The following is a 12,175-nucleotide window of genomic DNA, read 5'->3' on the forward strand; positions in this document are numbered from 1 at the left end:
AGCAATAATGACCCTTTTTACACAACATCGTTAAAACCCCGTTAGTCAGAAAAGCCAGCGTCAGCTTTGTGAGCGAAAAATCACAGGTACGGCGCTGGCTGGTGGTATACCATGGCAGCTGGCATGGCCGATGATTTGTGCGACTTAACGAGACCATATGGTATCAGAAATTTGGGGGCATCTGCGAACTCGAATTGCTCATTTAAGGTGTGGAATAAGAATCAGCCTTCTTTCGGGTGCAGAGTTAGGTACAATAGTTTGCGCAAGCAAATTCATACGGCTGGATTGGTTAAAGCAGAAATTCATATGGTGAGCGGTCGGCTATGCTATCACTGAGCGTCCCATTTTTTTTTTTATTTTTTTTTTTTTTTTTTGCATTGCCTTAGTGCAAAATCAACCAACTTAGAAGCGTTTGTTCCGTTCAAGTGGTAGTTCCGTTTAACCGATTTCCGTTTATCGATATTCTACTTTATTCGGAATGCCGAGTGGACTGTCATGGACTCAATATAACTGAGTTTATCAGTTCTACGCGACGATCTATTTCCAAGGAAATTCCATGGAAATAATATGTCGAGCCAATGTTTAATGATAATGCGACAGAGGCACTTTCTTCCGAGGATACCTGCTAATTATGTATTTGGAGGCATAAAATGGATGCCGGGAAGTTCTAAGACTATAGATATGCAGCTACCTCAGTAAATGATAAAAACTTAATGTACGCTTTTTTGAAATTAATTCTTAGCTGAAAAAACGCACTTTTATTGTAAATTTTTGGGTTTCCGAATAGCGTGGTGATATCGTGCGCGCAAAGTGTTTGTATTCGCGCCTGTCAGGATTTGGAGAATCTTTGTAATATATCAGCGGAGTTCAGTTGAGTTGCCTAAGGTTTAGTTCTAACTGCGCTGGAAGCGACCGATAACAAAAAAAAAAAAAAAAAAAAAAGACACGCTGCCCTTTTTTTACAGTTAGGTGCCTCACCTTGAACGTAGCAGAGTAGACGACCTCGAAACTTGCTAAGTATATGCCCCCAGGCGGAACGGTGTACACAACAAGTTCGTCTGGCACGGTCTTGAAAGCGTCATACCAATCGATATCGGTGTTGCAGAACTGGAAAAAAAAAAAAAAAAAAGGAGGGGTTCATTGCTGCTGAACGGAATTTGGAAAGAAAACTTCGGTTGCGGGCGACCGAGCGTCGTATAGAACACATGGAGGAAGGAAACAACTAAGGAGAGGCCCTTGCCATTCCCAATGCATTGGAGCAAGTGTGGTGGAAGTGACGTCAAAATTTAGGGTTAGCCACGTCGGGTCATTAGCAACGGCATCGCTGTTGCTATGAAAACACGGGCCACTAGCAACAGACTAGCAACAGCGTTGCTAAGGGCCCGGGGTACGTGAGCGTCGCGGAGAAAGAAAACGCGGAAAGTAAAGGAGGAGGAGCATATCTGCTCTGGGATGCCCATACCCTCCATCTCTCTGTAGCGAGCGCTGCAGCGGAACACCGCTGGGACGGCGCAGCTGGTTGCCATGGTTACGGCGAATGCGTATAGTAGCGGCTTGGGATACACACTGTACACACTGCAATCTGGGAAACACGCGAAATACACGGCGAAACCCGGAATTACATAGCGTATAGTAAGGCTATCGCTCGAAATAAAGAAAAATAAGGTCAGTCTGCAAAGAAGATGTCCCAGCACCATAAATGTTTGAACCGATGATCGAATTTCAAGTTCGGACACATCAATTCCACGGTTTTGTTGTGGCTCGTTACGCTCTTATAAATATATGCTTCTATACTTCGTCTCACAAGATGCTTACAGCACTGCGAAAGGCAGAGGCACCCCGGTTCAATCGGGATCACGCGCGCTACAATAGGCAATTGTGCTCCTACGCGCCTCTCTCCCCCCAAATCGGCAGGGGTGACATTAGTAGCACAATTTTCTATTATAGTGCGCAGCGGCGAGATGCATTTAGAGCACAATTGAAAGGGCTCGTCTGCCTTTTGTAGTGCTGCAGATATCTTGTGAAACGAAGTATAGCCAGCGTTGCCAATTCAAAAATAGCAAATACGCGACAATAAGCCCCCAAACCCACCAAGCCCCAAAACCCGCTAAAAGCTGCCAAGTTCAATATTCTAATCAAAAAGCTAATTTTAACTTTTTATGTTATTTGCACTGTCAAACATAAAACCAATATTTTAAACATATTAGAAAGATTTTAGTATAGAAACTTGAGACAACGTATATTTTCATTCTCAAACATCCCGCTTACTTTCTGTGGGTTAAAATTAAAGTTGCAAATTGTTTTTTTTCCGTGACCACAAACTGCTCCCGACAGGTACGTTTTCTAGCAAAACGGCACCGTCTGGTTAATTTTGATTTGCCGAACACTCTGCGGGTCATTGTGCGCTCGTGCGGCCGGTTTTAGGCAGAATTTCAGCACTGCTGCCAACATGCAGAATTATATCTGTCTGTTATCTTCGCAGTTTGAGCGACATCTGATCTGCCTTCGAACCCGGCTTGAATAATTTAGATGGGATTCTTTATCTCTCTTCACTATAGTTTCCCTGTTTACAACTGATAATGTCTATAAATGACTGAACACGCGTTTAGCCTCTGCCTTTTACCGGAGGAGCGTCGGCGTGGAGAGAGAAAGCTTAATCACATCTATTTCTAGTTCACTATAGTCATGATCAGCGTAGTCTGGTCAACCGGACTCGGGAGATGGCTCGGGTCTATGGCTTCCTGGACTGAGCAGGCTGCCCAACTAGGTCTGAATATTTCACGCCTGCTCCGAATAAGTGTTTTTCTCTATAGTCAATTCGAAGGAATTTTTATCGTAAGCATCCTCGTTTTAGTTCACTTAATCTCAGAATGCTGCTGTGCTCTTATGGCTTCTCCAGCTAACGAAAGTGGGCTTCTCCCATTGCAGTTTCATGGCAGTGTTTTTTTTTTTGTTTTTTATAAGCATAGGGTCCTGCACCCACTCTTTAATAAATTTCTGCACATACTTGACAGCCCAGCCCACCGGACTGCATGCCAGGAATCACCAGACCGGACGATTGCATTTAAAAGAAGTCTCATAAATCAATTCAAGGCCTATTGGACGTGTTCGAATATTCGGCAGCTTGGTATCTTAGTAACTTCACGCGCTTACAGTAGGTTCTCTTGCAGAAATGAAAATAATGTCAAAAGCACTTGTAATATTGTAGACAAAAATTGTAGGACCACGAAAACTACCAATAAGAAAACCAAATGGACCGCAAAAAACACTAAAATCCCTTCTCCAGCAATACATTTCACTAAACAGCCTAAAAACCCGCTAAACTGGGCGAAAAAAATGGGCAAACTTGACAATACTGACTTTTACACAGAGCATTATAGACACCGCTGCAGTAAGGTCAAGAAAAATTGCATTCGTCCGTTAAAAACTCCAGCTACAAGGGAAATGTAATGCGGTTTTTACGGTGGCTTATTTCCAAACAAATATGTTGAGGAAGACGCAACAGAGAAGGCCGTCTACAGTCGCATTATGATGTGACGCAATATTAAGAAGGCAGCATCTGAAACTACCCCCTCCAGACAAAACTCCAGATGAAAAACATGACGGCATGGATGCATCTGCAAGCAGATACTTATCCAAATCCGGCCTTCAACAAATATATTTTCCAAGACTTTGAAGATGAGAGCTGCAGGGTTTGCGAGGAGAGGGGGGCTCTGAACCGCATAATATGTGAGCGTTTGCATTAATACGTAGTGGCTAGCTGACTTGTTGGTTTATCATTCTGGAGTCTACAGCGCAGTAGCAACAAGGACAGAACAAAAGAGACGGACGCAAACACAAGCGCTGACATCTGAGCGCAGCATCATCTGAAGCAGCATCTGAAGCGGATTCCCGCCTGCCCTGCCTCTCCTCAAGGGGGGATGGCTTGGAGCAGGAAAGAAGCCTTTTCTGTTGGATAATGGTTTGCTCCTTCCACTAACTACAAAACATGCATTGAAATTACAACCGCATCTTTGAGAAATGTGAGACACAAGGGTGAGCAGCGACGCCGTCTGCTCACCGCTTCTGAGGGGCCCGGTAGGAAGCCGGAGTCAAAGCAGGTGTCCCCTATCTTGGCGTCACCTGACGAGGTGGTCCCGAAGACGCGCGTGCACAAGGTCAACGGCATGGCCACCGCCGGGTAGGCGTTCCACGAAGTGCTCATGTTCACCCAGTCCATGACCTGGAACTGTCACAGTGACGAAAAAGCTCTAATATGGCGCCGCTGTATTCTATTCTGTCGGAATAACCCCATGTGTTTTTCGCCAACCCGTAACGTCAGAGCAATTGTGATCTTGAAAGAGGAACTAATGCAACATGTATTTTGTGTCAAAGGCAGAGGCTGCATAAAGCAGTGCTTCAAGAACTTACTCATTTGTTTGTCCTGAAGTTAGAAGCATATCAGAGGAGGCCTGACACTGCGTATTAAATATTTTCAAAGAATTAATATCAAAGTAAAACTAGAACTCTAGAAGTCAGCGAGAAGTACGTTCTTTTAGCCACTAAAGCTGTGGGTGTTTGAGGGTGATATAGCAAGTTGTAAACGATCGTTACATATAAAAAATTAGGGCGACACAGCGTTTCACATACACGGACTATGTTTTATTTACCTTCCTGAATTTTTTTGTTTCCTTTTTTTATACACTAATACTTAGCATCAGCAAAAATTGGCTTTTCATTCTGATCATTTTGACACCCTTAAACGCCCTTTTCCCAATTCTTTTTTTCAGTTAAATCATTGATTAATCAGTTACACTCTGAATTTTCTTAATTAGCATCATCGAGCACTGGCTTCTTACTCTGAGCAGTCTAACGCCTTTGAACTTTCTTTTTCCCTTTTTTTTATTTCTTTTGACTCATCAGTTATTTACAATGATTTCATCAACCTGCCCTCTCCTATGACATATCAATCTCTAGGAACCAAAAATTACCATGATAGAGGTTTTACGCAGCTCCTATTTCCGACACATGGTGCCGACTACTAACATTATTTCGCCGACTGCTTTTCGACCGAACGAGCTGTATAAGCAGGGTTGTTTGTTTTCGCGTAAAACCCGATTTTACCCGGTTTTTGCACCCCGAACATGTTCCCAAAAAATCGGGTAAAACCTGATTTTTCCCTGTTTCTAGAACAACTGTGCCCACGGAACTTGTTGAAAGCTCGTATGAAAGCAGCAAAGTTTTGCGCTAAAAAATGTAGGCTCGCTTCACGGAGAGTTTAACCAGTATTTTCTAGAAGCAAGCCCCACAAACGAGTCTTGAACTGATGGACTATCAGAACGACGCCACTGTGCACTACTGGGCTAGCGAATGCAGCGTTGACATTTTTCTGTCTAGCTAAAGGCGGCTGTGACGTTGAGCGAATGTTCTCTCAGTTAAGATGCCTCCAGAGATCAGACAGGTCTAGCATGGAAACCGAAATGCGCATGCAGATGATTATGTATGTTGATAAGGGCGTGTAAAACGTCGATGATCAGCTCACGTGAATAAAATGTTTCTTGTCCAAAAACTGACCGTTGCACATCACTAAGAGAAATAATTACGACAGAAACACCGAATATTGAATTACTGTTTTGAAAGCAACTCAAAACATAACCCTATCGTTACCCACCGGCTAGGAAAAATCTAATAAATTATTAGTTTGTAAACTTAACCCGATAAAACCTGATATTTCGGAGTGTTCCCACGAAAAACCCGATTTCTCCAGTGTTATCAAGTTGAAATATAACGACCGATATTTACCCCCCGAATTGGAAAAAATATAAAACTCGAATAGGAATAACCCTTGTATAAGCTATAGCATATCGCCTAAAAAGAAAGGGTGATTGTGAAAACTTAACGTTGAAAAGGGAGTTTGCCCGCTACAGCACGACGAGGCCCCGTCTTGAGTCCGCTTTACTAGAGCTCTTTGGACCTCCAGTGTGCGGGTAGGGGGAAGATGAGGACTTTGAGCGCATGCCCACACTACAGATATCGCAGATCTCTCCACATTGCGGGCAACACCCATCGGTACAGCAGGATGGAGTTCCTGTCTGCAGAGTCCGCTCCTCCGTCTTATTCAGCCCCTTGGCAGTGTAAAGTGCTTTTTTTGGAGCCGTGTGCCTTGCGGTGGCTATTCCTTTAAAGCGTTAGCTTTACAGCTCATTTGCACCGAGGTCTTGTTATTCCGTGAGCCGTAAAGAAATGGTGGTTGCAAAGGCAATGGCGTGAATCCATCGCACAGAAACAGCGCGTGTACCACGTTAAGTAAATAAATGTAAATTGATCTTTTACATTTAGTCTTTTGCATGTTTTCATGTTTACAGCTGTGATGAGACATCCGAGAAGCATGTATATACACTTCAGGATCAGTAATAAAAAAGTAAAAACGGACTAACATTCTCTTCCGTCAAGCCGTGAGCGGGCCAATTGCGTGAAGCCCATTACGGTCTGCTACAGGTAACAGTCGATCTGCGTTGTGGCGATTAAACACGCAATATTATTGTTGCAGAAAATCAACAACGCGATTTTCACCTGTATTGTCGTAAATTTTTAAAGAAAACAACGTTATAATAGTTGTTAAAACGTTTCAGTTCAACCTTTATGCCGCGAGGTGACACCAGGCGCCGACAGATCAGGCGCATTCCATTACGCGAACGTGCAGACTGGTGTAGGTGTAGACGTCTACGATGACGTCTAAGAAGCAGTCTTGCTAGAATTGGAACGTACCTTAGCTTGCATAAGTCATTTTAGCGCCAGCGTGCGGCGCCCACCCGAAACCCGCGATTCATTCATTCATTCATAAACCTTTATTCATGAGGATGACCTGAGGCCTAGAGGGGAAGGGGGTGGGTTATGTGAGGTTGAGGGCGCCAGACTCCGACATGAAGCTTGCGCTTGGTGTTGGTATTGGGGGCTGTCCAGTCTTCGTAACTCTGAATGCGGTCGTTCTGCCCGTGACCGTACTGCATTGACGCAACAGATGGCGCTAAATGGACGCGAAGTGGACGGGATGCGCTGCAGTCTACTCGTTCCTATGAGCCGTCGTCTTCAAGTGCGGTCGGTGCATCTATGCCTGCTCCTTCTACGAGTGCATCCATGCATCTGTTCCGATCGGTGGCGAGGTCGGTGAAGTAAATCTAAAGCCGATGAGGCGGAGACGAAGCCTAGACGATGAGGGTTAGGCGGCGGGAAAATAACGGGATGCGGGCAAGACAGAGGCAATGTGGCAGAAGCGGACCGGAGAAGCGGATTATCGTGCATCAAGATTCAAGAAAGTCCCAATTTAGCGGTGGCGTCCTTGCCTAGCAGGCAGTAAGGCAAAAACAAACATAACTTATAAAGTGAAAAAATAAAACAAAAAATCTCCGTCTTTCTGCGTGTATGCGTGCGTGTGTGTGTGAAATGCAATCGTGCCATACCCTTAATGGCGGAGCTTAAGTGTCCCCCTAATTTTACTAATCAACATCCGCGGCACTTTCAAATACACGGTTGTGTTCGGAATCGTTACAGCTTGAAAGGAATAAAACAAAACATAGAAATCAGCATTGTGTGTCATATGAACGGAGCTGTAGCTCGACTCTAATTAGCAGCGTTGATTCCACCCCCCCCCCTTTTTTTTTTTTCATTCTGCAAGTTAGTTAATCAGTGTCTGTTTGGAAGTCCTGGATAGTGTCAAAAAGAGCAGAGGGAGATATGTACAACACACACTATTTACCGAGATACTGCTACCTAAACAGAAAGCCCGTCGAGAGACTAGCATGTTGCTTGTGCTTGAGCATATTATGAAGCTACTGCGAATGAAAAGTCGCGTCGGTGACAGCGTTCCTGAGATGAGCGAGTCTTTGGGCCTATCACGTTTTTACATTTCGTGGGTGTGTTATTATCACCGTGAACATTTCAGACAACGGTTTTCAACACAATAATGTTCAACTTCCAGACTGACACTTTCATCCCAGAGTGATTGTTCAAAGAGCAAGCTTGCTAATACCAAACCTTTCACAGCAAAAAATATCACTGGTCAGGACATATCTATGATTCCCAAAAGTACTAAGTGGTTTCACTCGCCTTAGGCACTATAGACTATATTTTTTTAAAAATGAGTTGTTAGCGGTGGTGTTAGCTGAGAGACTAGCGACATCCACTGTCAAGCGGACGAAACGACAACGGAGAGGCGGAGCCGATAGAGGGAGTATCGGCGAGAGAGCCGAGAAGAGAAGGTAGAGAAGGGAGACGGGGGAGAGCGTTCGTGTCGGACGCACGTTACGTCGGAAGCTCCATTATGTAACCTATTCTAATCCAGTTCAATCCTTATTAAATTTCGTTTCTTGTGAACATCGATCGTGTCATCATGAGCTGCAAAGGCTGACAATTTGGATCAGACTGTGAGGCGTATGTAACACAGTTGTGTGAGGCAATCGGAGCTCTCGGTTGACAAGTCACTTTCTCGCTGAGCCAGCCAGCAAACGAGGTAAAACTTGAAGTCGGCTAAAAGCGCATTTCAGAGCGAATTTGTTTACTACTAAAGCCGAAGTCGTTTCACGAGCGTTTGACCTTGAGCCGGAGGAGTGCAGGAGGGACTCTGACGTCATGCATACGGAAGAGGCCGCAAGAAGCTAAGGGTTGCCATTGCTGGTCTCGAAGCGTGCGCGCGCATCGTGACCGGCCTTGGAGCTGCCTGCCAGCCTATAATCCGTGGGTTCACTATTCCCCGTTTTCCCAGGCCTGCGTGCCGGGGGCGGAAAGGAAGGCACCCTTTTTCTCGTGAAAATAAAAGCTGTAATATCAATCAATCAATAAAAAAATAGATGTAGTTTAGCTTGTGGTTAAACATGGAGTTACGCGAGAGCTATCTGCATGGCTACGCTTAGGTTCAGCTTGAAAGTAAAGACATGGCTTTTGCACATAGTAGTTTACTATATAGTTTGAGCTTTATTTATGCAATAGAGGGCACTTTTGGCCACTAAAGTGCGATGAGGCGAAAGCCTCTAGCCCGCGGTAGTCCGAAGCCCTCCAATATGGCACTTCATTCTCTGTTTTTCACTCCCACCTTCGCGATGACGCGATAGCGTAAGCTACAAGCCAACATATTATTACGTGCTTAGTACGCACGGGGGGGGGGGGGGGGGGGGGGGGGGGAGTATTTACAGGGATCAGTCGAAACAGGACCGCGGCGAAGCGTCAGACGTGCTGCTGCCCTTGCTCTTCTTTCTTCACCAATCCACCCGACCGTTCTTCATCTTCCGTCGACGTTCTGCGAAGGCGCGTGACATTTCCCTCCCCGCAGACGTAGCCCGTCGGAGAAGTTACATAGAACCTCTGGAATGAAATCGCTTGAGGCGGGCTACATGCACCACCTGAGACTGCCGTGACCGTCGAACATTAGCCGTGTTTACATGAAGGCGACAGTAGCGCATCGCATCGCATCGCATTTCGTAGCGCCTTACGGTAATGCGATGCGACAGCGTTTACATGTAGCGCATCATCTCTAGCGCGGTGGTGACGGGGCGCGGTGTCGCATATCGAAAGCATTATTGGCACCAGGTTGTAAATTTATCAAATTCATTTAATATTTATTTTGTACGTACCAGAATAAAAGGGAAGCTGTAATAAATATCAAAACAGCCTATGAATCGAAATTAAATACTTCTTCTAATTTGTTTATCCAGCCTAGGTAGTTTATTTATTTATTTATTTATTACAGGTTCCTGCAGCGCCCGAAGGCATCATTGCAGGGTGGGTGGGGAGATGACAAATAATCTTGCAGGGAACGCGAGTGATAAAATACATAAAAATGAAGAAAATAACACGACACAAGTGATAATGCAGAATGAGAAGCATGCATCTAAAGGGGGCAACTGCGCGACGAACAAAGGGATGAAAACACTCAAAAACAAAGTAATGAAGGAAACACACGCAAGAGAACTGGGCGCCACGTCACACATCCGATAAAAAATCCCGAAATAAATTTTCAGTGCAACACTCAGTGATGCCAGCTGGCAGCCGGTTCCACTCATTGATCGTCAGTGGAAGAAACGAGGTTTTACACACATCTGTCCGGCATTTTATTTCGCGGATCTTCCACTGATGATCAAGTCGTCTAGACAAAAAGTGAGGTTGAAGCAGGTACCGGTCTTTGTCAATGCTGAACTTTCCAAAATAAATGCGATACATGATCTGCAGTCTGAAATGTTTTCTGCGGTGAGCTAAAGATTCCCAACCAAGATGATGTTTAATAGACGTGACGCTAGATTAAAAACTATAATTGTTAGACACAAATCTGGCAGCATTATTTTGGACGCGTCCGAGCATGTCAGATAAGTAAATAAACTGGGGATCCCATACAGGGCATGCATATTCAAGAATTGGCCTTATGTAAGTGAAATACAGGAGCTGCTTGACATTTGACTGCGCTTTGTTGAAATTACGCTTTAAAAAATTAAACATTCTGCAGGCTTTCGATGTAATATGCTCAACTTGTCTCGTCCACGCAAGGTTAGGTGTGAAATATACGCCGAGATACTTATATTCAGAAACTTTTTGCAGGGGAACATTATTTATTGAGTAGCAGGTCTGTAGAGGGGAACGAATATCCCGCGCTTTCAGTCACCTGCCCGATTCTAGAAGCTTATATATCTTAAAATTTGAGGCGTTATGCCGCCAGAATTGCGTGGTATGGGCATCTTCAGACAAAAAAAAAAAAAAAAAAAAAAAAAGCTTCGTTCACCACTTGTTTGCAGCGAACGCGAGACACAGTGGAGCGGCAACGACGAATTGGTGGTGAGGCCAGTGGCCGCCGTTTCTCCGGACGCCGCCGTCTTTTCCGTAATGCGATGCGACCGGGTTTACATGCACGGAGAAAGTCGACTTACCCCTTTCAATCAAGCCCTGCCTGGCGCATTAATGCGATGCCCTTTCCTAGCGCATTACCCCTGTTTACATGAATGCGATGCGCTAGGAACCGGGTGCGATACGATGCGATGCGCTAGCTGTCGCATTCATGTAAACACGGCTATTTGCAGTTAGGCGTAATTCAAGTTAATGATGCGCTCTAACACAACAAAAGGTTCGGTGTAGTGTGACAGCAGTTTCTGACAAATACCAGGCAATTACGGAGAGGTGTCCACAGCCACACACAGTCGCCGAAACATAAGAAACTTGTTGGTGTCGGGTGTCGTAGCAGTTCTTAGAACGTTCTTGCGAATATAAAATTCGAACTCTGGCCAGCTGGCGAGCTTCTTCAGCTCTGCAGAGTGTAATAACAAGAGAAGGTTCGTCATGAATAAAAAATGGCAGTATGGTGTCGAGGCCACAGCGAGGCGTGCGAGCGTAGAGAAGGTAAAATCCCTAGATCCGTTTTTTTTTTTTTTTTTAATGGATCTAGGGACTTTAAGAGAAGGTAGAAGGGGCTGTAGCCCTTGCTGTATGTATGAGTAATGAACGGTACAACGGCATCCCAGTCCTTATGATCTACAGCGACGCACATAGCCAACACGGCGGTGAGCGTCCTATCAGTTCGTTCTACCACACCCTTCGTTTGGGGATGATATGGTGTGGAGTGGCGAAAACTGCAGGCGCTGAGGCGAAGGAGTTCTTCGACAATGTCAGCTGTGAATTGGCATCCACGATCTCTACTGATGACTGCAGGAGGGTCGTGCCAAAGAATGACGAATCGAAGTAAGAAATTAGATACTTCAGACGCAGTAGCGGATGGTATCGCGGCTGTCTCACAATAACGGGTTAAATAATCTACACGTACAAGAATTCATCGGTTTCCTTTAGAGGACCGTGGGGCGGTTGGAGGTGTGACTGGCCGTAGTTTTCCCGGTGGACGAAGTCGACAGCTTAAAGCGCTGGCATTGCACACAGCTGGCTACATATCGCTCGATAATTGAACGCATCTTCGGCCAGTAAAATCGCTGCTGTGCACGTGTGGTGGAGTGTTCAGACCACTCCCATGTGCCCAGACGTGGCGCCATCATGCATAATTTCTAGAACTTTGATGCGTAGGCTTTCCGGTGTCACCCGTTAATAATTAGGGGGATTATTAACGATTCGCCCTTAATGGTGCGCACACTCCCAGACACCCTTAGAGTGAGTGGGGGTAGCTGTTCCGGTCGCGAAGGAGATGCCCTCGACCTGCGTGGCAAGCTCAGCC

The 12,175-nt window shown here is 45.3% G+C and overlaps 1 protein-coding gene across 1 annotated transcript in view; it reads right to left on the bottom strand.

Annotated features, from left to right (window-relative positions):
* The window catches only part of LOC146184994 (uncharacterized), a 68,843-nt gene that overhangs the window by 2,089 nt on the left and 54,579 nt on the right, over positions 1–12,175 (bottom strand). The window contains exons 3-4 of the mRNA XM_084605462.1: positions 4,061–4,228; positions 979–1,107 (exon numbers count right to left, since the gene is read on the bottom strand). Of these exons, the coding sequence (XP_084461588.1) occupies positions 979–1,107; positions 4,061–4,228 (297 nt within the window). The remainder of the gene's footprint in view (positions 1–978; positions 1,108–4,060; positions 4,229–12,175) is intronic.

Source organism: Amblyomma maculatum, chromosome 6 (genome assembly GCF_055883805.1).
Source record: "Amblyomma maculatum isolate TAMU_Amacu chromosome 6, ASM5588380v1, whole genome shotgun sequence".
Taxonomy (NCBI): Eukaryota; Metazoa; Arthropoda; class Arachnida; order Ixodida; family Ixodidae; genus Amblyomma; species Amblyomma maculatum.